A 26,792-nucleotide genomic window follows, 5' to 3' on the forward strand; every position below is an offset into this window, starting at 1 on the left:
GCTGCATAAACCATCGTGGACCAGCTCTAGAGTGTAATGGGCTATTCTTGACTTTTTAAATATATATATATTTTTAAAAAGAACAATCCTTAGTGCTTTTATAGATATCTACCATAGTTGTGTCCCTCTGGATTCAACATGAGTTACTCCCAGTCAAGTAAATTGAGGGTTTCATTTTTAACTCTCTTCTGGAACAGTGTTTCTTAAACATTTTTCTCTCTGGATCCCTTTCCATTTTTTAAAATGGAATATTTTCATCAGTATTTTCTATATTACAAATGAAACAGACATGTTTATTGCTGCTGCTTTTTTTTCATGTAATCTGGCAAATAATTTTGAATTTGAAGATCCTAAGACCACACTTTAAGAAACATTGATCTTGAACAAGTTCCAAATCTGGTTCTCTTTTTGTAAAAATTTCTGTCTCACCATGAGTTGTCAAGTATCTTTTCCCCCCAAGTCTTTAATTCACTGTTTGAAAGAAGAGCAAAACTCAATGGATGTTTTATTTGTAACAGTTTATTATTTGCTCTCAGATAAAAACATTTCAAAAAACACTACACAAAATAAATCCATTGTGATGGTAAAGTGCATTTTTCAGTTGTGTAAAAAATATATTTAACAACATGCAAGGCATCCTGAAGCAAAAAATGGACTATTTCTCATTACATTCATACAGGCAAGAAAAACACAAAAGTCCAAGAAGTTGGCTTTGAAATTTGGAAAGAAGAACTGAAATAAAAGTGCATTTTTAATAGCCATCTTGGGTATGCATTTCACACTGTCAAGTAACTTTTGTTCCTCTCTAGTCACATCATAAATAAGCTAGATCTGCTAAAGAAGCAAATTATTTGGATTCACGTGTGACTCAATAAACCATGGTTTACAAACCCAATGGCCATCCACAAAACAAAGCCAAACCAAGCAAACTTCTATGACTTTGTGCAGTGGTGCACTAGTTATAGTTAAAATTACTCATGTTTTTAAAATTCAATCAGAGGACCATTCAGACCAAGAAACTCAGGTTTTGCATCTCTGGGTTCAGCAAATTGTGTCCTTGCCCCTTTAGCATGATGTTTGATACTTTGATCTACTTTCTTGGAAACCTTTAGGATAGTTTTACATACCATCAGAGGAAGCCATTACAGCTTAGCATAAGGCCTTTGGAACCTTGAGTTATGGGATGTATAGAATCCAGACTTTTGGATTGAAACAATTCAACTGGTGTATGTCTGATTTGTCCAGAGTTCTCCAGTTCAATATTGCTATTTGAGAAGTTTCAGTCCTATATCAAATCTCTAGACACGGTGGAAATATGAAGGATTAATACAGAGGGATGGACCATGTGAGTAGGATCTAGATTTATAAAGATGTGGCATGTTTCAAGGCTACAGGAAGAAACTTTCTCTAAACAGGGCCACATATAGTCCTTATCAGAAGATTAAGGATAATGCATTAAGTTTCCCCAACTTGTTTTTTCTACTGGCATGTTAATTCAACATGAAAGGCAGTTGTGAATAGCCGATTTGCAATTTTACTGAGGAGTTGCATGAAGGAATGGATTTTGCACATGACTTTGGGGGATTGTTTCTTGAATATACACAAGGATTAAAACATTTCTTGTAGTCTATAGTAACCTTCCCACTTGCAATCCCAAACTTGTAATTTAAACTAATTGTCTACTCTCTAACTACAAATTTACACATTAGCTTTCTTCTGCTTCTCAAGCCGTCCCAGACCCTCCAGACAACCATCCCGTCATCTCCTGCAGCATTTGGAAGCCTTCAAGAAGAGAAAGGTTATGATACATATTTCTTTTGAATATATGTACTGCTGTGTTCAGTGGCTTTACTTCCAAATGGTTTTGAATATCTTGTTATTTAAAAGCAGCAGTTAAGGTGTCCATGCTTGTTTCTTGGGGAAGTAAAAAATAAATGATTTTTTTCTGTCATATAACCAACCAAAGGATTCAGTTCCCCTTCACAGAAAGTATTAATCACCACATCAGAGTGGCTCAGCCCCAAAATCCTTTTCCTCAGTATAAACCCCATTGCGAAAGGAGCCTTTCTCACTTTTCAAATGGCAGTGTGAAAAAGAGACCCACGGCATGTATGAGAAGTCAAGTCCAGCTTTATCATAACAGGTTTGCAACTGCTGATCACACCGTCTGCAGGGTTTTTAAAAAAATTTTTTTTAAAGCAGCAATAACTAAGACCAATTGGATATTTGTGCTGAGGTTTCTAATACACAGTTTCTAACAGGTTCAGTGCCAAGTCTTAATTCAAGTTGAAGGCATGCAAATGAAATGACAGGACTCATCATAGAGAGTTAAGGAAATGTTGGGTATTCATATTTCTTAAGAAACAAGCTGTGGCATGTTGACAGACTTTCCCCATTTCTAACCACAAGCTAACATTCCAGGGGAAGGCTCTTGCATCATGCTAAGTAATCAAGCTTGGTTACTGCTGCTTTTCCAAAATTGCATGAACTCCTTTCCAAATCAAGATTTTTTTCCAGACAGAACAGGGAACATAAGAACTTCATCTGAATATTTAGATACTAAATCTAAAATCCTCAGTTCTACTTCACATTCAGCAAAACTATTTATGGGGCTACTTATTCAATCACCACCATTGAATGAAACCATAACAGCTGATTTGCTTTAAGGTTGAGTTAGGAAACTCTAGTACATATATCTTTTTGAGCTTTCAAGTAATTTCACCATTTTGTTTATAGATACCACAAACAAGCACTGAAAAGGGTTAACTTTCTAGTGAGTTGGATTTATAATCCAAGATAGAAAATCTAAATGGCTTTATTTAGTGTTGAACAAGAACCAGAGAAGATTGGCCCCAGTAAATGATATGGTTATCCTCCTGTAGTTATACCATTGTTTCTGCCAATAGGAGAAAATATTTCAGAAAAGAAATAGTGATAAATTGATGAAGTTGAAGCAATATTTTTGTATTGTTTTGCTCTGCGTGCAGGGAATGATTTACCATTTTTGGTTAACCATCTTTCCTTCTCAACTTTACCAGAGTTCAAGAACATAGGAAATTGATATTTCATTTCATACTACATATGCCCATTAACAAAGAAAAGATCAGGATATCTGTCAAAAGGGCGGGCAATCTAGCCCATTGCATAGTTCAGACAGGAGAAATTGACAAGAATTTGAACATTGATTTCATTATAAAAAGGACTCATGTTTGATACACAGTAATCGCTGGAATTCATTCATACTGGATTTCAGCTTTTCTATAATAAAGCTCCTGGATTCTTGAACAGCTGTTTAATTCACTCTGCCATAATGTTCTGCCCACACTTCAGCTGCCATTGAAGGCCAACACTGGAAGATCCCCTACTCTAAGAGAAACCATGCCCCTATGTCTCTGGACACACAGAAACAACAGAGCACGTACTCCTCCAGTGTCGGTACTACAGAGACATTCCTACTAGGCTCACTTGCCATCATTGTACAAATACCCAGCGTGTACAGGACAATTCTACATCTTTCTACTTCTTTCAGATATTAACTCTGCTAAAACATTTGTTGCCAGGTTCTGCATAGCAGTGCTTAAAATCCATCAGATGATGACCTCTGCCATAAAGCAGCCTTAATGAGCATCTACATCATCATTTTATAGTCCTCTGTACTGTGATAGATTTAGTCTGCTATAGACTAATCTCTAAGTTCCCCTGCATCTATCTAATACTCTCACACCTTCTTCCAGTTTCCCTTTAGGCTTTTGGTTTTTATGCATATACTTCCTGTTTTCTGTCTTTCAGCTTCGTATAGTAATTATTTTTTTTAGACTTTGGTGTGTTTTCTATGCTTTTTAATGGACTGTAGCCCACTCTATGCTATATTAAACAATTGATTTATTGATTGGTTCTAGTCCAGCCTACTGGGGAAAGCCTGATACGGAGTATTAATAAGCTCTAGAGAGATCAAGCATCAAAATGTCTGTTCTACCACTGAGTTAAAATGCTTCTATTACTGAGTATAAGTGTTGAGGAGCGCAACAGAAAACTCGACTTAGTGGGTATCCATTATTTGACATGATATCTTATTTATGTCAGTAACATTCAATTTATAGACATTTTATAAAATTCATGAAACAAAATGAAATTTTAAAATGTTCTTCACCCAGATGACTTAAGCCCAGCAGGCCCCAACAAAATTAAATGTACATAAGATGGTGTCATGAGGACTTAAGACTTAAAAACAATTTTATTCTTAACAGTCCACCACCACTTAATAAAGGAGGGAGATAAATAAAATCACCTAAATAAAATTATTACTTATTGTGGAAGCTAAAATGCTACATCAGCCTTCTCCAGGCCACTGACTGTCCCACCTGGAGATCATAGGAACTAAAGCCTAGCACATCCTGAGGGCACCAGGTTGGTTAAGGGTGGATTATGTGACTAGGCTACATAGAGCTTGTCTGGCTCAGCCACTGAAATAAATGTACATATGTGTTTAGGAAAAGAGATACAGGCAGAATGGTGAGTAAGCATTTTGGAATCCTCCCATAAGCAAGGCAATTCCTAAAATGGAAGGAAGCAAAGGATCTTCTGAGCTAAAATTATAGTCTTTTCCATTTGAGACACTTAGCCTCTCACAGATTGTACAATCTGATTAAGACAGGAGGAGGAAGACTGCTTAGCTCATCCCTGCATTTCTTCTCAGAGAGTTGGTTTGATCAGAAAGGTGCATATCAAGTTTGATTCCAGAATACAGAAGGAAAAAAAAAAAGGGGGGGGCCCGAGGAAATCTGTTCTTGCACAGCTCACAATACTATAATGCGTCTCAAAGGACGCACAGAAACCAAATTGCCCAAACGACAGCACCCAAGTGCTGAATTCGATCTGTGGCAGCCATGTCACAGGAGACCATCTCCTTTTCTTTAAATTCAAAGGAACATGAAGAGAGCATCTGCCCTAAAAACCTTTGCAGCCAGGAGTTTTAACATTTCTCTTTGTTTCCATTCTGTAACTAGAAACTTCAGTTCTTTTGCGTACTCTGCAGCCACCTCCACAAGAGGGTTTTCTATCTCTGTCTCTTCATTCTTGTGCAGTAAATATAATCCCGAGGCTCTGATTTAGTAATAAGGGCCACGTTTTTCATATCCGGAATAGCTAGGCCATTCAGGAAATAAACCATAAGAACACCGGGGGCTTCCAAACTGATCAAAGGCAATTCCAAAATCTGTCTCACTACAAGGCTGCGAAATTTCTCGAGCCGATTTGAGTTCAGAGCGTATGATCCTGTAATTGAACCCCTTGTTGCTATCCCAGTAGACTTTGCCATCACATTCATAACACACTGCAAACTCAATTCTTTCATGGGCTTGAACCCGTTCTGGCAAGCTAACATCAAAGGAGAATGTATCCTTATCGGAGCTGGCATAGGTGTCCTTCACATATTGGCATGGGTGATCCGTGAAGGTTTTCCAAGTATCAAAGGTCATCCGAATCTTGACGGCCTTCTCAAATGCCAGATTCCTGACTTTCACCGTACCCACAATAGCTTTATCTTTCAACACGCAGTTCTCAAGACAAACACAGTCTGCCTGGAGGCGATTCCGGAAGTCCAAGTAATCTGCAGAAGGCTGTACGAAATCCAGGACAAAGTCATCATGATCCACCGTGGTCAGGCCCACAATGTTGTCTATCAGTTCTGTGATGTTCAAGGGAATATCCAGGGGCTCATCAAATTTTGAGAACACTTTCACCACTGTCAGAGACAAGCCACGGCTGTCTGCAAAAGAAACCCTTTTTTTCACCCGGTTCCCTTGCAGAGCTTGGACCTCTGACCCCAGCTCTTTCAGCACAGGGCTACTGTTTACATGGATGCAGGGTCGCAAAGGCGTCTTGATCTTTGGGGCTATTTTGTAGGCAAAGCTCTCTTTCCGCAAAGAGGGCCCCCGCAGGTAGAATTGCATGGCTACATCCACTGCCATTCTGGGCTTTTGAGGAAAAGAGTCCAGGATTCTGGAGGAGGGGATAAATAAAAAATAAAATTAAAGAAACACATTAAACAGTTGCAAAGCCACCTACCAGGCCACAGTCAGTCCTAATTCTCTGATAAGTATACCTCTGGATGACATGTTTTATCAAAGCCTGCTCATTTTCAAGCTTTGTACTTTTAGTTATCTCATCAAATATATACTGGACTCTGCTGGGTATATAAAGCTCACAGCCTTACTCTTGCTTAATATCCTTGATAAAGGCAATCAGACACAGGTCAGAAGTACAAGAAGAAATGTGGATGTACAACTCGATTTTTTAGCGTTTGGTAACAGAACAGTTGGACTTACAAGTTGATAGGTCTTCCCTAATCTAGCAACCAAATGGCATATTCACACTTTCAGAAATAGGAATCCCTCCATGGAGAAAGTATACGATCTGAATCAAGTTTTGGTAGATTTCAACAAAAGATGCAACTAGTAGATCAAAAGTGTTTCGTGTCATTTCATATCATGCTATCTCCCCGAACAAAGACCCAGAATTCAAATTTCTACTTGATCACGGCATTCTCATATGTCCTTTCATTTCATGGACCCACACCTTCCCCAACATTACAATACTAAATCCGCCTCAGATACTCTACTGAAAAAAAACATCTCTCTTTCTTCTATCACAAGGCAACATAAGTGGCATAATAGTTTACCACACACTCACCCTGCAACCCAGAAAGATTTTGGTCGAAACTGCATTCCAGTCTGGAGCATTCTGAGCGGTTAGGTTTTCAAAACCAGCAGAGCAATAAAGCATGGATAGGCTTGGAGAGCCTAGTAAAACACAACTGCCAGAGGCTAAGGCTTGCGTTTCTTTTACAGCAAGTTCTCCATTCCATTGGAAACAGGAAACAGAATAGACTGCAGCAAGAAAGAGCTGCCCCAACTTCTTAACTGGAGCGGAAGCCACAGCAGACCTGTGACTTCACAGATTTACAGTTCAACGATATTGAGACATTCCAGGAATTTGCATCGATGTAACTATGTCAATGAATTTGAGTCACAGTACATCCAAATTCACTTCCGCAAAACTTTGCCAGGATCCAGGCACAAACAAGAAAAAGGATTATAATAATAATGTGAACACCCTGGACTAAGGAAGGCTGCAATCCAAACAATTCCAAATGAACAAAAAAGTCTCACAGTGACTAAGAACCATTCATGCAACAATTTTTTACTCCAGGTATTTAATTCAAAATTGCTGAAATTTCTGTAGAACATTTTGCAAATGGGAAGCTTTCATCATCCATGAAACTTTGACTCATATACACAGAGGTCAGCCAACAGATAAAACTGCATATGCCAAATTCTGAAATATCTTTTATTAATGTCTGCTTTGTCCACGGCTGTTTAGAACAGGCACCTTAAAACCACTGGCTTTCTCTCAGGTTCTTAGGGAATCAAAGCAACAGATACCTCCTTCTGTATGTTTGGAAATGGTTGCCTAAATAAGCTATATTCTTGGATACATTGCTGTTTCCAAGAAATTTTTAAAGGATTTTCACCTTTAAAGATCATTAATAGTACATAAGGTCACAAGACATGCAGTACAAAATCCATAGGAGGAGTTTTCCATGCATTTTCTCGAATACATTCGCCCTTAATGTATAGCAATTGTGAGGTATTGTAAATGCAATACCTCCTCTGTTGAATCTTTATGAAACAACTGCCCAGATTTTTCATAACTCACCATAAACATACAGTGTATAATTTTTGCCCAATTGAAAATCATAGCGTCAACCATTCTAATTTGCTCAGAAAAGCCACCTGTTTGAGGTTAGGAACCATAGCTAAAAATTGATTTCTTGTCTGATAAGAAGGCAATCATTTCTGGTGAGATAAAAGCCTGAAGACTATTGTATTTGGAATCCGGTTTGACAGATATGCCAGTGGCATTCAGGGAAAGTGAAAGCAGGAAGTTATAAAGAAATAGAATTTTAGTAGCGTAGTAACTTTCTCTAACATATAATTATTCACCTTCAAGCTAAAGCAGAGTAACAAACATTTTTGCTATTATTTCCTGATATGCTTCATTTTATACTGGAGTCTGCTTACAAGTCTTGGTGAGTTTTTGTTACTAAAAGTCTTCCCCAGAAGACTTGTTCTGATTCATACATTCAAAGATCAAATTACCTTTAATTGCTCTTACTAAAACAGAAACAAAAACCATCACTTTAAATGTCACATCAAGTTAAGACTTCCAACTGCAAGCTAATAAGATCCAATTTCAAAGTGGATCACCAGGCCCAATAATTGGAAGCTGACCAAACCTGTATTTTCCACAGAATCTATTGTGCAACAGAAGGAACAGGTTTATGGAAAAATATGGATGTTTTTAAAGTACTACCGTACTTTAAAAGTATCCCTGTAGGTTAAGTCTATTTATGAGATGTAGCAGCCTAAAGCCAGCTAGATTATATTTGGGATTTTTAAAAGAGCTAGGCATAAATGGTCCAAGAAAATCTGGCTCTCCTGCTTTTGAGGCCTATCCAGCTATGTTCCAACAGAGGACAGAGAGATCCAACCTTTCAGGTGCCAGGGACCAGCTCCACGCAGGATGGGTTTTCTGTGGATGGGCACGGTTTCAAGCGCTGTCTGGATATCCTGTGTGCAATCGATGGGGCTTTGTTTGCTTGCATGGCCCAATTCCTGGCAGGACATGGACGGGTGCCAATCCACAGCCCAGAGACCGAGGACCCAATAAACAGGATATAGTAGTCAATTTGCTGGTTCTCTCAGAGTGCTGCCTCTGGACAATCGTTCAGGAGGTGCAACACTTGGTATGAGTAAGTTGGTGACTGAAGGAAAAGATGGAGAACAGACCTTTTGCTGCCAATGAGGGTAGCTAGTACCGTGGAGGCAATTCCACAGGGGAGGTTTTATGTGTAGAACAAGTAAGGCCAGATTGAGGATTGAAATCAGGGGGTTGGTCTTGTTCATGGCTCTATGGAAGGAGTATCCTTAATCTAACCTCCTCGGAGACTTTTTCAAAGCCAAAAGCTTATGTATCAATAGCTATGAAGAAATATATAAGTATAATTTAATGCTATGTATGTGAGTATGACAATCATTTCTCAAACCAAAGCAACTAGTAACAAAGCAAAGCAAAGCAAAGCAAAGCAAAGCAAAGCAAAGCAACTAGCAACAAAGCAAAATCCGACAAAGCAAAGCAGATGGTGATTACGATGATAACTCACTGTCTCCAGGTTTCTTAGTCTTCAAACTGGTTTTAGATGAATAGGAATTAATTGCACGTCTATAAAGATTTCAGTAAATGACTACCAGGAACATTTACCCAGGGGGCTTGTGTGTCAAAAATGTTAAGATAATGTTTATTTGACTGCAAAATTTACACACAACCACCATCTTGACTCTCCCCCCTCCTCCTTTCCCACAGTCACTCCTGGAGACTATTACATGTATGCTACTCTTGGATTATTTGAGAATGAAGAGATAAATATAAACAAACAAAGCCATGCATCTTTTAAAAAAACAGGTTTGAAAGTCACTAAATTAAGATCAACTCCAACTCTTCGGTTAACCCAAACACGCAAATTTAGCACATGACAGATTTCCTCCACTGCTGTCTGCCAGACAAGTTAGATTTCAGTTTCTATCATCTGCAGGCTGCGTGCCCAGGGAATCTGCCTAGTTCTAGCTGAAAAACAAGATTTAAATTTCTTTCAACCTGTTCTAATGCATTTTAAAATCTCTTGAAAACACAGGGACTATTTAAGAGTGGCTGTCGTGTTCTAAATAGTTCCAACAGGTGCACAAAAGCCGCTTTCAGAGATACTGGTTGTCTTTTCCTTCTATGCAAATGACAAGAGATTCTTGTTTCTCAATTAAAAACATATCCGGAAGCTTTTTACTCAATCTTTGATCTCCACCAGACTTCCCTTTATCTTACCCGCACCACCTATTACAAAGCTTTCAACAGCTCTTCATGACCTTTATGGTGAAAGACTGGTTGCTCAATTTTTTATAACTAAGACCTAGCAGTACAGGTCATCTTCAGAGCCCTGAGCGTTAAACATATTTATCTGCCATTTCAAGGGTGGAATGCATGAAGTACCACCAACCCTGCTGAATTCTTCCTGGTATTTGTGTGGGCCATGGAATGCTTACCCTTTTTCTACAACCATTTGCTGCAATCAAAAGTCTGGTTCTTTTGAGATTATCTCCCCTTCCCCCAAAGTATAATAAAAATGCTTGAGTGGCATGAAGAAAACCTGCCCTATCAAGTTGAAGTGGTGTTTTAAAGCATGGGAGGGGGCTGATGGGAAGAAAGGCTTTATGACTTATAAGTTGGATATAGAAGAATATAGAGGATGGCCCAGCAAAAGCATTAATTCAAAGAGTTAGCTAAAGGTCCAATTCCAGGAATGCGGGTTGAAGAAATAATCATCTTGTAGCTCATAAAGCAGCAGGGTTATTCACACTTGCATATTATTGCAGGCATATGGCAAAGGGTAGCTCTTGCATTTTAGTATTCATTAATACAGTATTTTCCAATCTATGACCCAAATGTAATTCCTGGCAACCAATTTATACCCCTCCAGCACCTTAAAACTGTACTGCTGCAATTCAGTAGGAAATAGTTGGTTTTCAGAGGTGCAATTATCTGTGCTAATTCCTTCCCTAAAATGGGGGGGAGGGGGGGAACACTAGGCATCTGAAAGGGAAACAGCATTCTTTTTCCAATCCAACTCTCTCTCCTCTACATCGTACAACCCATATGGCTCCCAATCTTTATCTTAATTCAGTCTTTTTGCTGTTAAATTTTACTTGCCACTTTAGTCCAATTTCACAGGGTTTTAAACACTAGAAATGAATGCAGTAGGGCTTCCGAGGAGTTCCTCTTCTCACCCCTAGCGTTAAACTTCAGGAAAACCACAAAGAGCAGGCAAAAATCCCCTATTCTACACTTCCTGTGACATTACTGTCCTTTTGGAGACATTATGAATAGCTCTCCAGTCAGCTGGTGTTTACGTGCCAAGTTGCAAGTCTGACACAAGAAAATGGACCTTCCTTATATTTGAGCATCCATAGCTCTCCTGGGAGATGGTAATATTATTTATTAGATCTATATCCTAGTTGTCCTCTGAGGATCCACAAGAACACACATGCACAGATGTTGCTTATTTCATCCCCCTATCAACAGATCTGGAGATAGTTCGGTTGAGAGAGAAAACACTGGCCCAATATCACTCATTGAGCTCTAGCATTGTAAACCTGCCCCCCCTCCCCCCAGTTCTGTCCAACACATTAACTGCAACACGATGCTGGCTCTATTGTGGGCTGGATCTTTTTCAACTGATCCACTCATGTGAAGGAAACAATGGTATGCTGCTAGCATGGGAGCTAGCCACCTGAGCTTTACTAGTGCTGACCAAATCATAACCGCATAGCATCCAATTATAGGAAATGATTACTGTCATCCTGAAGATCCTAGACATCAGTAGCAATTTATTCAAAGCGAAAGGTGCTGCCAATAGATAACACAATAAGCAAACAGACCTCTTGCTGTTGGCTCCTATTGAAGTCTATTTCTTCTTCTTTTTCAATATTAGTTTCTTTACTATTACTTTACTCTGTAATAGTTCCTGACACATTTTAACAAGTGCATTCAATTTACAGATAGTCCTCAGTTTCTATGCATTTATTCAGTGCCTGTTTAAAGCTATAGCAGCACTGAAACAGTGGACGTAGAACTGGTCCTCAGAGTTCTGGCCACCACAGAACCTCAGTGGTCACAATCCCAATCCAGTTTACAATTACGATGTTGCAGGAGGCTACGGTTATGTGACCTTCCCTGTTGGCATCCCACAAGCAAATTCAACAGGAAAGCGGTAGAGAAGGCCACAAGTCACTCCAGGAATTTGGTCTTGCTTTTTCTTCCACTTGTAGTACCTGCCCATCCTGCCCATGCTTCTCCACGAACCTTCCCAGGTCCTCCCCAGTCTCCACCCCCCTAGAGCACCCCATGCTATTTACCTAGGACTTCCGTCTCGTCCCACTTAATGACCCAGATATGTTGGGGTTACAACAGCAACTCAAACTGCCCAGAATTGCCATTGCCAAGTGATGCAGTCACGTGACATTGCCCTTTACAATCCCATTGCTCAGAGATGCAATCCCAGTCCCAATTGCCATCATAACCCAAGGACTACCTGTATTTTTCAGTAGCATGTATTTTCATCTACATATCTTTCATACAGAAGCGATTAAATTTACATTAAAGACCAGTCCCTTTGGTCAATTTGGAATTTTGGAAACATACTAGGAATACCCATAAAATGTCACCAGATATACCTCCCTTACATCCTTTAGCCTTCCAGAATGCTTTGCACAATCTCTACTTATTATATATATATTATATATGTGCTAGTCGTTCCCAACTCTAGGGGGCGGTGCTCATCTCCGTTTCGAAGCCGAAAGAACCAGCATTGTCCGAAAACGTCTCTGTGTTCATGTGGCTGACATGTCTAAATGCCGAAGGCACACAGAACACTGTTACTGTCAAGCCGGCCTCCTTCAGCAACCAAAAAAGAAACCACTTAACTCCATATTGCACAATTAAGAGTACTTTTACTGGTTATGAAAAGATAGCAGCTAAGTAAAGCAAGGTCTGCGGCAAAAGTGTGCAAAATCATACATATCAATATTTGTCCAACCCCCCTCCCCCCGGCAACCCCCATCCCATTGTCCAATCTGCAAATCCCTCAGGTGTCATGTGGGTTGCAACTCCAAGAAGCATCATAAGGTTGGGTTGCATCTCCAAGAAGCATCATAAGGTTGGTACGCAGGACGGTTGGCCTTGACCAACTCTAAACACCAGCCATCAGCATGCGCAGTAGATGGTGAGAACAAAACTCCCTCTTAACAATCTCTCCGGTACCAAATACCATTCCCCTCCCAAATACCATGCCTTCCCCTCCCCGTTTCAATGGCAGCCAAAAGCAAATAGTGAAACAGAGGCTGACATCCGGCCCTTCTTCACGAAGAGAAGTCATCCCTGCAGGAAAAACAAAAAACAATAGAAAAGACAACATAAATACATTTCAAATAATATCAAGGCTTATCGGGGTACTTGACGTAGAACTTCTGTAAAAGTCTAGGAGCCCTAACATGAGATTAGTCAACCCATTCAGTATGGGAGGAGGGGAAATGTTTCCAGGACACCAGATACTGAATTCGTCTCCTATGTTTCCTGGAGTCCAAGTTTTCTTTAACTTCAAAATGCTACTCTCCCTCAATAATAAGAGGAGCTGGGGGTGCAGGTTGAGGCAGACGAAAGGAAGAAATGTGATCTGGTTTCAACAGGTTCACAAGAAACACAGGATTAATCTGACTAAGGTTCTTTGGCAACTCCAATCGTACAGAAACAGGATTTATGATTTTCTCAATAGGGAATGGACCGACATACTTCGCTCCCAGTTGTTGTTTTTTTGGGGGGGGGTGCAGAAACTTGGTGGACAAAAACACTTGATTCCCCCACTTTGTTCTCTTTAGGCTTCACTCTCTTTTTATCAGCCTGTTTCTTGTGCGCCTGGTGAGCAGCCTCCAACGCCTTGCGGGTCATGGGACAAAATTGGCGAAGTTGATCACTCCACTCGGAGAGGGACAAAATTTGTGGTTTCTCTTGAGGTAACTCAGGAATCGGTACGAAGTCCTGGCCAAACACAACTCTAAAAGGGATCAAGCTGTACTGCTGTGCACAGAGTTATTGTACGCCACCTCAGCATGTGGTAACAGCTCAGCCCAATTATCTTGTTGATAATTGATGAAACACCGAGGTAGTATTCCAAAACAGAATTAGTCTGTTCACAAGCCCCATTAGTCTGAGGATGGTGTGCGGAGCTTAGCCCCTGAGCAGAGTCAATTAACTTCAGAAACTCCTTCCAAAAGAGGGAGGTGAATTGGACCCCCCTATACAAAATCACAGTATTTCCTAGACTCTCTGGCAACTTGACAATGAAGTCCATCGATATCTCCTTCCATGGTGCCTCAGGGCGGGCAACACTTTTGAGAAGGCCTGGGGCTTCCCCGGTGGTCGTTTTGGGGCTGCACAAACGGGACAACTGGCTATGTAGGACTCAATGTCTTTTTTCAATGAAGGCCACCAAAATTGCCTCTTAATCAAATGCAAAGTCTTTACAAAACCAAAATGGCCCGTCATTCTTGAATCGTGGGCCCGTTGAAGAACAATAGGTTTCAGGTTAGCAGGAACATACAATTTAGCTACTACCCAAGCCGGTCCATCATTCATGATGCATTCGTTTGAATGTTTCTTGAACCAGTCATTGGACTCAAGGCCCTCGAGTTTGTACATTAGGTCCGTAGTGACCTCTAAATTTGCTGTGCCTTGGCTCCTAGTAACCACCGGGGCAGCCAGACTTTTTGCTGGGATGACTGGGTGAACAATGCTCAGCTTAGAGCTGTTGTACTGGGGTAGCCTAGACAAGGCGTCAGCCATAAAGTTCTCCCCCCCCCCCGGAATGTACTTGAAGGTAAAGTTGAAACGGTTGAAGTGTTGTGCCCAACGCACCTGTTTAGGAGATAGATTATGCAGGGTCTTCAATGCCTCCAAATTTTTATGATCAGTCCATACTTCAAAAGGATGTTTTGCCCTTCTAGGAAATGTCACCAGGTCATCAAAGTCCATCTGACAGCAAAAGCTTCCTTTTCCCATATAGCCCATCTTCTCTCTGTCTCTGTAAGGTTATGTGAGGTATAAGCGCACAGCTGCAATTTTCCATCAGCATACGTTTGAAGTAATATTGCCCCCACTGCCACATCACTGGCATCAGCTTGAACGATAAATGGTGCCTCCATATCCGGGTGTTTCAAAACAGGTTCAACTGCAGAGTCGCTTTAATTTTTCGAAAGCGGCTTGACACTCCATAGTCCAATTCAAAGGCTTACCTGGTCTGGGTTTGGCCTCCCCTTTTGATTTTAGGAGATTTGTAATGGGCAGAGCAATGCTGGCGAATGAGGGAATAAATTGACAATAAAAATTCGCAAATTCCAAAAAACTCTGTAATTGTTTGCGCGTGCGAGATGGTGCTCACTCAGTGACAGCCTGGACTTTCACCGGGTTCATCTCGATGCCATTGTGAGAGATGTGGTAGCCAAGGTAATTGATCTTCTCTTTTTTTTTTTTCAAAAAATTTTATTGGTTTTTTTAAAACATTTACTAGGAAAAGGGTATGTGGAATAATATACAAATTTTGGCAGTTGCAAGTATGGCAGACGCCCCTTCCCTCCAAACTCATAGTATACATCTAGATATAAAACATTAATACATAATCATGTAAAATCAGCATATAGGAATAAAAGTTTTCAATCAACTTATATGTTATAACATATTTTCTAAATATAATTTCACTATTACTTTCGGTATGTTTATAGCAATGTGGTTTTCTTATTCATTTTTGTGATCTGAGCTTTCTTGGTATTGCCCCTCCCCCCCCGCTGGCAGAGCTCCGGCCCCTCCCGTGTCCTGTATAACCGTTGTAGAGTCTTCTGCTTTTTCTAGGTTTGCTTTATTTTTTTCCATAAAGGCCTGAGCCTCTATGGGTGTATTAATTCTAATTCTTGTCTCCTCCCAGAATATCAACATCCCTTCAGGCATCAACCATCTAAACCACACCCCTTTCTGGTATAATTTATTCGCCAATTGCGAATAACTTTTCCTTTTCTCCCTAATTTTTTTTGGGATCTGCTTCAAGATGGTTATCTCCCTATCGTGGTATGTCAATGTTTGCCCCCTTTGTACACCCAGAATTGCGTCTCTTGTGCTTTTCCTAAGGAATTTAATATGAACCTCCCTGGGTACATTGTGTGTCCTAGCATATGCAGAATTCACTCTATAGGCCAAGTCTATCTCCCACTCCATCTGTTGTTTGTCTTTGTGTATGTATTCAGCTAAGATGTTGGTCATGATGTCCCTTATATTTTCCCCATCTGTTTCTATAACATTTTGAAATCTAAGATAAAAGGACATTCTCTCAAACTCTGTTTTCATTTGTTGAATATCAAGTTCTTTGTTACTCTTCTGTAAAACTTCCACCCCCCCCCCTCGCCTCCGCCACCCCACCCTCCACAAGGTCCAGTCTCTGCGAGTTCTTATAAATTTGGACTTGATTCTCTTTAATTTCTTCCTTCATTTCCTTTAGTTGTTTCTTAATTTCTTCCTGGCCCTGTATGAGTTGTTGAAGCATTTGCAGCAAGTCCACCTCTGTGCTCTTAGGTTGCATCATTTCTGTGATCTTTGACTGTGTGGCAGGGCTGGATGTTGCAGATGTCGGTGCAGAAGTAGCAAAGCCAGGTTTTCCAGGTGGTGGTCTTTTTGGAGACATAGTTTATAAAACAGAGAAGTCAGTCAGTGTAGAGAATGGACAGCTGGAGAAGTAGAGCAGGCAGATGAGTCCAGGAGGCAGAAAATCCAAACAAGTGAGAGTTTCTTTAGTCAATCTAGCGTTAAGAAAAGGTTTCCTCTCCAGAAGGTTCAGGAAATAGCAATCCACAAGAGATTCCTCTGGGTAGTATGGAGACAAAGACCGGAAGCCTGAGTTTTAAAGGTGGAGTCAAGTTTCACAGTTCATAAAGACAACGGAATTGTGCCATCTTGCTCTGCCAGCTTTGGGCTCAGAGGCATAATAAAATTTCAAAAGTTAACAAAGTTCTCAGGTCATCAACAAGTTATAAAACTAAGTCCAGTGAAAATCACTTTAATAGGGGTGAGGCATCAGTAGTTGGCTCTCCCCCCTCCTCCATCCTCCTAGGGGCAAAAGCAGAATTTTTTCAAGCCGCTTGTCCAAGGGGGGGTAAAATCCCCCCCCTCTAACCGCACCTCCAGCGAAGCTCCGAGAGTTTAACTTATAATCTTGCTGAAAAGTCCATCAATTCAACAAAAAAGGAATGGAGAAAGGAAGCATCTCACCATACCGCCGCTGCTTCCTTCAATTTCACGCTGCCCGATCGGCATGGGGCGAGACGCAGGCGCGCCCTCCGAAACTGCTCCCCGGTGCCTAGAGCAAAGCGGAGAAGCCCCCACCAGCCGCCGCCGATGCCAGGGCCCTCCACGAGCCGCTCCCTCGGCAGGACGCCTCTTCGGGGCGTCCTGTGCCCCCCCAGAAGCGGGGGAAGCCCACCGGGAGAGCGGGAGCGGGCAAAGACTTGCCCGTCGCCGTAGCCGCCGGAACCGGAAGTCGTAATTGAACGATAAATGGTGCCTCCATATCCGGGTGTTTCAAAACAGGTTCAACTGCAAAGAGTCGCTTTAATTTTTCGAAAGCGGCTTGACACTCCATAGTCCAATTCAAAGGCTTACCTGGTCTGGGTTTGGCCTCCCCTTTTGATTTTAGGAGATTTGTAATGGGCAGAGCAATGCTGGCGAATGAGGGAATAAATTGACAATAAAAATTCACAAATTCCAAAAAACTGTAATTGTTTGCGCGTGCGAGATGGTGCTCACTCAGTGACAGCCTGGACTTTCACCAGGTTCATCTCGATGCCATTGTGAGAGATGTGGTAGCCAAGGTAATTGATCTTCTCTTGATGAAATTCACATTTAGACAATTTGGCATAAAGTTCGGTGGCCCGGAGTTTCTTGTGTACTGATCGCACTAAAGTCACATGTTCATCACGTGTTTCCGTGTAGATAAGGATGTCGTCAAGGTAGACCATCACGCCTTTGTACAGGTGTTCATGCAAAGCTTTGTTTATTAATTGCATGAAAACTGCTGGCGCTCCCTGCAGATCAAAAGGGAGTACCCTGAATTGAAAGCATCTCAAAAAACAGTTGAAAGCAGTTTTCCATTCATCTCCCTCTTTGATTCTGACTCTGTAGTAGGCCTCTCTTAGGTCCAATTTTGTGAAAATTTTTCCCTTTACCCAATTGGGCCAGCCTGTCTTTCATGAGTGGGAGAGGGGTATACATTTTCTACGCAAACATTGTTGAGGTTTTTGTAGTTTACACATAAACAAAAAAAGCCACCTTTCTTTTCTCTAAACAATACAGGAGCGGCCACCCGTGGCCTAGCAGGTTCTATGGGAGACCCTCCCCTTTCCCTCTGGGGGTTTAGCGGATCGGATGCACAACCACCCTTTCCTCCAGTTGATGTGTGGATTCCATCTCCGTAACCAGAGTAAACCAAGTATGAGGGGCCGATCCATCCCAGGTGCAACGATGAAACTTTAAGTTTCTTGGTAATCCCCCATCCACATATCTATTGGTTCAGTCACAAAATGGGCAGGAGCCCCCCAGCTACTAACCCATCCAACTGGCAAAAGGCAATGGGGACTTTCAAAGTTCTCAGTCTTAAGCCCATTTTTCCCACCATTTCTGGGCTAATAATGTAACGTGTGCATCCAGAGTCTAAAAAAGCCAGCATTTTTGCTTGGGCGCCAGTAGAGAGCACTTTAAGTTCTACTGGGTTGGTCATGGGGCCCGATCGGGAACTTACCAGACGGTCGTCATCAGAATCAGTTTCACTTTCCCCCAATGGAGAGGAGGGTGCTTCTTCTGCAAATGGTTCCACCCCTTTCATAGCAGTGTCCTTTCGTTTCCCAGGTTGTTTGTCTGGTTTCTTCTCCCCAGCGACAGGGGGCTTTGGGCCAATTTTGGAGCGGCAATTCACTGCCTGGTGCCCCTCCTTCCCACAGCGGAAACAAACGGTAGACTGGGGCTTGCTTGCAGACCAACTTTTTCCTCCTTTCAGAGTTCCTTTGGGGGGCAGGGGGATTTTTCTCTTTCTCACTGTCTTCGCAGTACTTATCCCTGGCTAGGTCGATCTCCACATCTGCTGCCAATTCGTACCAGCGTTGCAGGCTACGGGGGGAGGGCATATAAACGGATAGTTCATGAAACTCTTGGATGTATTCAGCCACTGGATTCTTTCCCTGAGTAAGGGTTTTCATTTTGGTTCTGGCCTTTCGCTCGGTAAGCAGGTCATCAAAGCGTTTTCTCAGGGCAGCCATAAACCTATTATAGTCTCTCAGCAGGGGGGAGTCATTGTTATGCAGAACAACAATCCATGCCGCCGCCTTGTTCTCCAACACCATGGTAACAATTCTTACCTTGGCTTCTTTGGTGGGGAGATCCTCTCCGAACTGTTGCATGAAATTCCAGACCTGGACCAGGAAAAATCCTAGCTCCTTTGGGTCACCTCCAAATGTCACTCCAAGAGGAGGAACTTTTGCCATCCGGCGTTTGTGGGGGGGCCCTCCTCCTCTTGGAAGGACTCTCACGGCGGCTGCGGCTGCCGGGGCTCCCCCATCCTGATCAGCTCCACTGTCTGCCCCCAGGGCTCCCCTTGGGCGAGACAGGTCTTCTGCAGGTCTCTCCTCTAGATCAGTTAAATCAGCTTCTCTTTCGGATCTGCTCTTGCGAAAACGTCATCTCTCCCAAGCCTCCTGGAAGAGTTTCATAGTGTGGGACATCATGAGATCCTCTTCTTCGGCTTCCTACCAGGCAGCTGCCAGTTGCCGATATCGCCTTGTTGTAACTCCAGCCGGAATTTCCTCAGGGTCATACTTCTGTCACACTCCCAACGACAACCGGCGGCAGACGGATCTTTCCTCCAAATTCAATTCCGCCATCCACTCTGTCTCCAAGGGACATGAGAATCCGGCCGCCTCCTGGTTGCTGCCTGGGTTGGACATTTCTTTGAAGGTTTTGGTTTTATTACACTCTCCTCAGAAGGTCTTAGCTCTGGGATGAGTGCAAAAGTGAGACCTTGCTTAATGTCAAGCCGGCCTCCTTCAGCAACCAAAAAAGAAACCACTTAACTCCATTTTGCACAATTAAGAGTACTTTTACTGGTTATGAAAAGATAGCAGCTAAGTAAAGCAAGGTCTGAGGGAAAAGTGCATGAAATCATACATATCAATATTTGTCCAACTCCCCTCCCCCCGGCAACTCTCATTCCATTGTCTAATCTGCAAATCCCTCAGGTGTCATGTGGGTTGCATCTCCAAGAAGCATCATCAGGTTGGTATGCAGGACGGTTGGCCTTGACCAACTCTAAACACCATCCATCAGCATGCGCAGTAGATGGTGAGAACAAAACTCCCTCTTAACAATCTCTCCTGTACCAAATATTCCCCTCCCAAATACCATGCCCCCCCTCCCTGTTTCAATGGCAGCCAAAAGCGAATAGCGAAACAGAGGCTGACAGTTACCTTCCCACCAAAGGTAACTCCTATTTTTCTACTTGCATTTTTTACATGCTTTTGAACTGCTAGGCTGGCAGAAACTGGGACAAGTAACGGGAGCTCACTCCATTACACGACACTAGGTATTTGAACCGCTAAACTGCCAACCTTTCTGATCAACAAGCTCAGCATCTTAGCCACTGAGCCACCATGTCCGTATAAAATAATTTTATACAGCTGCCCATTTCACATATATTATACTAGGTGGCTTACTGACAGTTAAAAGATATCTTACCTGATGAGTCCTAATTCTAAGAAATATGAACATTACAATAGTAAAATATAAATAATCTTAAGAGAAACCAGAAACTTTATAATTAAAGGAGCTTGAATTATGATTACAATTGTGATTGGAATTTTGGTCTTAAGTCGAGGCACATGAACAGACTTGATTTTTATGACTGTTTTGACAATAGTTGTACAGTGAGTCACCGTGGTTAAGCGAATCACATGGTTGTTAAGCAAATCCATTTTTTTCTTTTCTTCTCTCATTTAACTTAAATTAAATCACTTCCAGTCCTTACAGTTTTGTCCTGATCTCATCAACTTCTCCTGTTTCTGATCAGTCAAAAACTTAGATAACCATGGACTTATATACCCCAAATTTATGCAATTTAGGTCATTATGCTGACTTTTTGAAACAGAGAGAAGAGTATCAAACTACTAAGGCCATTGTTGATCTAGAAATTGCTTTTGCAGATCAATGGAAATAAGTAAACAAAGTTGTAAAGTCTACAGAAGTAATTCAATCAAAATGCATCAGAATGCTTTATGTACATTGATCCTGGCCAAACATATTTCTTTGGCTGAACGTGGGCTGTGACACTATGGAAAATTTGAATATTACCTAAAATTAAATTTCTGGGTTGAATTCTTGGTTTAACCAATCCTTTCTGCCTCTTACAAGAAAATGTATCCTTGGATTTTTTTTCTTTTTAATTCAAACTTCTCAGCTCATTCACTACTTATGCTTGGATGAGAGAAAACCATGCTAGAGGTCAAACAAAGGATCCTTGATATGGATCTGCATACTCAAAGTTTCAACCCATTGTTATGGGGGCCTTTGCAGCAGATTTTTATTGAGACATAATTGGAATTCTTATACTCTCTCTGTTCTGTACAGGAAGGCACTTACATTAGCAAGCACTATGTTTTTTTTAACTCCTGCATGTCTGGAAGGGGATATTATTAAAAGGGATGTTACTCTTAACACTTCTTCCTGCTTGGATATGGCCATCAGGACAATTTTATAAGCTACCCTTTATACCATACTTGGTACTATGAATTAATGTTTGTCCTCCTTATAAAGTGAGTGGGCTGGCTTGAAATGCACATTTTATGAATGGCTCAACAAACCAATATTTCTGTGAACTTGTTCCATTTTGATAAATTTCAATTGCTATTAGGATATGCTGGGTAATTAATTATAACTGTGGTAGAAGGCCACCAACATTTAATGATTAGCATTAACTTTTCTCCAGCTAACATGCTAGCTTCTCCATTGCATTTAATGGATTGTATTGGTTTTTTCTTTTCTTTTTTGGTCTTTGACCACAAATTGTAATGACTAGAGTATGTCAAGATCCTTTTAGGCCGTCATGTTGATTTCCAGCAAGACTACTTCTGAAAAGAGCTACCTCTGAAAACAGTAGCCTTTCCATTTAAATACAGCAACTAAAAATCAAAAAGCATGCTACTATTGTACATGTGGGCAAAACCAGGAGTGGTGCATCCCTTTACTATCTTCTTGGTTAATTATAAATGTGCCCAACTTGGCCCCCTTGGAATATGAAAATGAATGAAAACATAAGGGAACAATGGGATTTATAGTTAACTGTATGAAGCCGACACTCTTAGTGTGGAAATTTGACATTTTGTAATGATAGCATCCATTCCCACTTATGCAATCTCAGACAGATTAACAGTCTTGTTTAAAACTAAATGTTTATCTTATCGATATTTACTAAAAATAGTTCACTGATTAGATTGGGTATTATATTTTGGGATTTGCTAAGGGTTTTACACAGTTAGCCACCCTTCTACTAATACAAACGAGTTATCAGCAAGAAATCTACATCCCTGGATATTTAAAGGAAGGATTTGTGATGTTGGGTGACCCCCTGCTCTATCATATTCATAATACAGAAGTGCAGACTGGGCCTATATACGGCACACAAACCCAAAATACATCATCACAGTTGAAAGAATATAGTCATATGTTAATTAAAGGACCATGGATATCTGACAGCGTCTCAAAGAACAAAGAACTCCAGAATTCTCTGGGGTGATTTAAATACGTCACGATATTCACATATTTTATATATAGACATACATACATACATACATACATACATACACACACACACACACACAGAAAGATATGGGTTGTACATCTACAGAAATATATCTATTTATCTGGGACTAAATCTCATTGAATTATTGATATATAGTATAAGCGATTGTGGACAAGAGATAATTAACTTTCAAAAGATTCATCTTGCTTCTTAAAAAATGTTTGACGTACCTCATAGGGGCAAAGGAGATGAACTGGATTGCTGCTTCAAGCTGTGGGGCAGAGGACAGAGGTATACCAGAATTTCACATCCTGCAGGCATTACAAATTCATTCCCTAAAACAAGAAGGTATGGTAGGTGAGTATATCTGAATCAAGCATCAAATCAGTCCCTCCTATTTTTACATCCATGCCAAAGGAAACTATCTTCAAAGCTCTAAGGAGGCAAGATACAGATCGAGAAACCTCTCCATTTCCCCCAGGGATCGCCCACCTTGTTTGAGCCACAAGAAGCTCTTCTGGAAGAAACTGCCTGAAGGACACCAGGCTCACTCCCTCAATTTGCTTTCTCGTAGGTGGCTCCCATTCATTTCAGCCGGGCCTACGGCTGAACAAACTCTTTAAAGGTCAATACCCACAACTGTAAAGAAGTACTCTTAATCCTGACGGGCTTAATTGGTGTCAATTTGCACCTTAAAACCCTTTTGCTATTTGCACGACTTTTAAAGATAGGTTTATGGAAAAATTCCATTGGATCCCTCCACAAACCCCAGATTAATCATTCACCACCCTGAGTGAATTTTATAGCTTGCTCCAAACTTGCAGATAAGACGAGTGTTGCCAGACGGGGGCCTCACTCGCCCACCTGGAAATTCCAAGATGCAGCCCAGACCTGCGATCCGCACCTCATCAGGTCGCTTTTATTCAGCGGCCGGTGCTTATAATTCCTCCGAGCAACTGGTTCACCGCGTCCCTTTCTTTTAACATTCAAAGAATCCATCCAAGCATATGGGGAGGGGGGGAGAGAAGAGGGGAAATAAAAGTATCAGAAAGCTCCTTCCCAAACTATTTCGCAGTAACCAGATGCGGAAAGCAGCATTTAACATAACATACAGTGCGCGGGCAACCCACTTACGAAACTCAAGCGGTTTCGTTTCCAAGGCGATCCATTCCAAATGCTCGACTTTTAATTAGGCTAGATCGATTCAATCGTCCTAAGAGCGTAGCCGGTTTCTGTTCTATTCATTGATTTAAGACTTTTTCGCGTGTTCATCCACCCGCCGACCCACCAAGAACACGAGCTATGCAAACCCGGATATAGGATTACTGCTTTTGGATACGTTATCTGAGAATAAATTTACATTTCTTCTATGACTCAATTCTAAAGCCAACATCGGAAGCAAACAATGAGAAATGACCGGCTCAGCCCACTTTGAAACAAGTATACTAGAGGTTACATTTTCCTCGCCTCCCACTTAATACCTGGAAATTTCAGGATGCTTAAAGGACACTTCAAGGTCTCCGATTGTTTCTTTTCCCCCCCACAGAGCAGCGTTTAGTGCCTTCTAACTGGGAGTTATATGCAGAGCGAGCGGTTACTGCAATTGCCAAAGATGATCCGTCCAGCCCTAGCAAATCAATGCCTCCTGGGCCATCCTGCTCTCCTCGCAGCTCCGATCTCGTTACAGAACTTGTGAAGTAGACCCGTTTCCTCCACTGACGTTCCTGCAGGGGTGTGAGCTGCGTGCCAGCCAATGGGGGCGCTTCGAATGTTCCTTCCCAACCAATAGCGGAGCAGCTTTCCCGTGGAAGAGCAGCAGGCTAGCACGTGAACGCCAAGCTGGCTATGTGGGAGTGACCGCGGTTCCAGTAAGCGTTGAAGGTTTGTGCGTTGCGGGGTGACTCGGAATGGGGCTGCAGCCACCCCTGACGGAGAAGACCGGCGTGCGGAGCCCACTCCCCCACCCCCATCCTTCTCATACAACGATAGGGGAACTGAAAAGGTTGCTGTGTACAATAAAGCTTTCTTAGGCCTTTCCCCAGCCCACTCGGGGTGTAATCCCAGAGGAATGCTTGGTAAACGCGGGACCTTCGTTTTAATACTGTGTGAACATATTGCAGTGCATGAGAATTCGGAGTTTCTAAAATGTTTCCAAAAATGGCAATTTAAATTCGGGAGAAAACAGACATTTTGGTCTTGTAGTTCAGGCACCAGACTAGAAACCTATTGTTCCTCACTTTTGCACAAAGACACTTTGGGCTAGTCCCTCTACGTCAGTCCGAGGAAGCAGGGAATTTTTTTCTTCTAAGAAAACTTCAAGGACTTGTCCAGGCACTCATCAGGAGAAAAGGAAGGAAGGAAGATTATATGTATATTTCAATATAAGTTTGCTGTATAAATTTCTTCCTCAACCCTCTTTTTCTTTAAACTGAAACAAATCATTTGGATGTAAATGCCAGACCCTGATTAACTGGGTGAATTTCTTGGCTGAACGGGGTTTTGAATCTGCTTGAATTTAACTTACTCCAGGTTTCCAGCAGTTGTTATTGGATACATAAGACCTTCAGGAGCATCTCCATGGAGACTTTTTCTCTCTTAGGAATGTTTCATATGTGGATTTCATGAAAGGTGATGCTTCTCATGTGTGAGGCTGTCTCAGGTAGAATATCTCAGATGCAAACAACTGTTCCTTTAAAATGTTTTCCTTTTTACTAAAACATAACTTACTGGCAGATGGTGTGGGGAAATCAAAGGATAATCATATGAACTACAGACAATTATTTGAGTTTAAATTCATGTTGTGCCATGAAGTTTGTTTGAGTAACCTTGGGCAAATTACTGTCACTCTAAGCCACTGAATGGAATTGTGATGAAATGTTAACTTGTCTTTCAATATCAACTTTCTCTACTACGGTGTTTTAATTAAAGTTTTAATTAAATGCTTCTATTCATAGCAGCTGATAGTTAATTTTATGACCTGTTAATTAAACTGGAGAGGATTGACTATCTTGAAGTGCATGCATTCACGTATCCTATGTCTGTACATTCTTTCAGTTATACTAGCACACACCATCCTCATTCATTGCACAGAATAGAAACGAGCAGTTCTGTGCCCTGAGGAGCTTGCAGTCACATTGTTTGATCTGAAATGTGAAATATGAATATCTATAATTGTGATTGACAAACATTTTCAGTAAGGAATGGCATGCATTTGGAAACAAAAGAAAGAGATTAAAGAGCTGATATAGACCTGGAATTTAAAAAATTGAAATAGTTCAGGGTAAATTCAAGAGTTTCCAAGTAGTTTATCAAACTTTCTATTTGGTCACTGGGAACCCGGCCTGATACTATTTGATCTTGATCAATTAACTTTCCTGTATCTTCTGATGTCCTATTGCAGTAGGATTGATGTATATTGACAGTATGCAATGCCCTTTGGACAATGAAAGTTACAGCAGCACTTTCAGAAAATTGGTGCAATCACTATGTTAGTCAAAATTTAGTAGCAAAAAAACAGTTAAAAGAGCACTTTTGAGTTGAAAACTAACCTGAAACATACCCACTTATCCTGAATACCTTTTAAGCATATCTTTCTGCTCCATTCCATTCTTCCACTGAAACTCAAAATCCCCAAAGCTGCTTTTGGTACAGGAAAGAGTATTCTATTAATGGTATGTATATTGCTGCATGTGTCATTGCATTTTTGTTACTTTATTCTAACCCACTTTAGGATTTTTAAAAGAATAAAACGGTATGTGATGTTTTGCAGGGAAAGATGTTCTTCATAACTGTCAAGAATCCAGTTCGCTTGGTCTGAAATTGAGGTCTACTAAAGCCACCCTTTTCAGTGGCTTTCTTTAATATGTGATCAGAATGTGAGAGCATAGCAAGCCTCCCACCTGATTTGCTTTTAACATTTCTTTCATCCTGGGGGAGCTTGTAATGATGCTGAGTATGTTTACCAAAAACAACTCCGTGAACTGAAATATAAGGTGAAAAGGCCATCACTTCCTTCCTGCCACAGGCCATTAAACTAGTTAGATTTGTGACTGCTTGGAGATCACGATACTCTCTTAATTTGGCTTTAGTGAGTCTTACTCTTAGTATGCTTCATAACCTCTGGGGAGGAAAAGTGTCAATCAGGGTGAAGGCACTAGATTGATAAAGGTGCTATATTTGTTCTGATTTCAATTAAGGTTGGTGTTTGTTCTCATGGGAGGTCTTTAATAAGCATCTTTTAAGCATCTAC

General features: G+C 41.3%; 1 protein-coding gene across 4 annotated transcripts; it reads right to left on the reverse strand.

The window, feature by feature from the left end:
* Positions 1 to 517: 517 nt before the first annotated feature.
* Positions 518 to 26,208, reverse strand: PPP1R3B (protein phosphatase 1 regulatory subunit 3B). Of its 4 annotated transcripts, none has more exons than XM_081940612.1 (3): positions 24,025 to 26,208; positions 22,774 to 22,878; positions 518 to 6,000 (listed from the first exon to the last, which is right to left on the reverse strand). In XM_081940612.1, the coding sequence occupies exons 2-3, from the start codon at positions 22,776 to 22,778 to the stop codon at positions 5,109 to 5,111; spliced, it is 897 nt and encodes a 298-aa protein (XP_081796738.1). In that variant the 5' UTR covers positions 22,779 to 22,878; positions 24,025 to 26,208; the 3' UTR covers positions 518 to 5,108. The 4 variants fall into 4 exon arrangements, with proteins under 4 accessions (XP_081796738.1, XP_081796740.1, XP_081796739.1 ...); XM_081940614.1 differs by lacking the exon at positions 24,025 to 26,208 and adding an exon at positions 23,670 to 23,812; XM_081940613.1 differs by lacking the exon at positions 24,025 to 26,208 and adding an exon at positions 23,036 to 23,079.
* Positions 26,209 to 26,792: the final 584 nt, after the last annotated feature.

The sequence above is a fragment of the Natrix helvetica genome, assembly GCF_964273705.1.
Source record: "Natrix helvetica genome assembly, chromosome: 2".
Taxonomy (NCBI): Eukaryota; Metazoa; Chordata; class Lepidosauria; order Squamata; family Natricidae; genus Natrix; species Natrix helvetica.

What these genes read in the sequence shown, in the direction of transcription:
- PPP1R3B (XM_081940611.1), bottom strand. Translation starts at nt 6,740, where the DNA reads ATGCTCCAGACTGGAATGCAGTTTCGACCAAAATCTTTCTGGGTTGCA. An exon ending in AAATCTTTCTGGGTTGCAGG is followed by an intron (nt 6,001 to 6,690) that starts GTGAGTGTGTGG and finishes CCCCTCCTCCAG; the next exon opens with AATCCTGGACTCTTTTCCTC.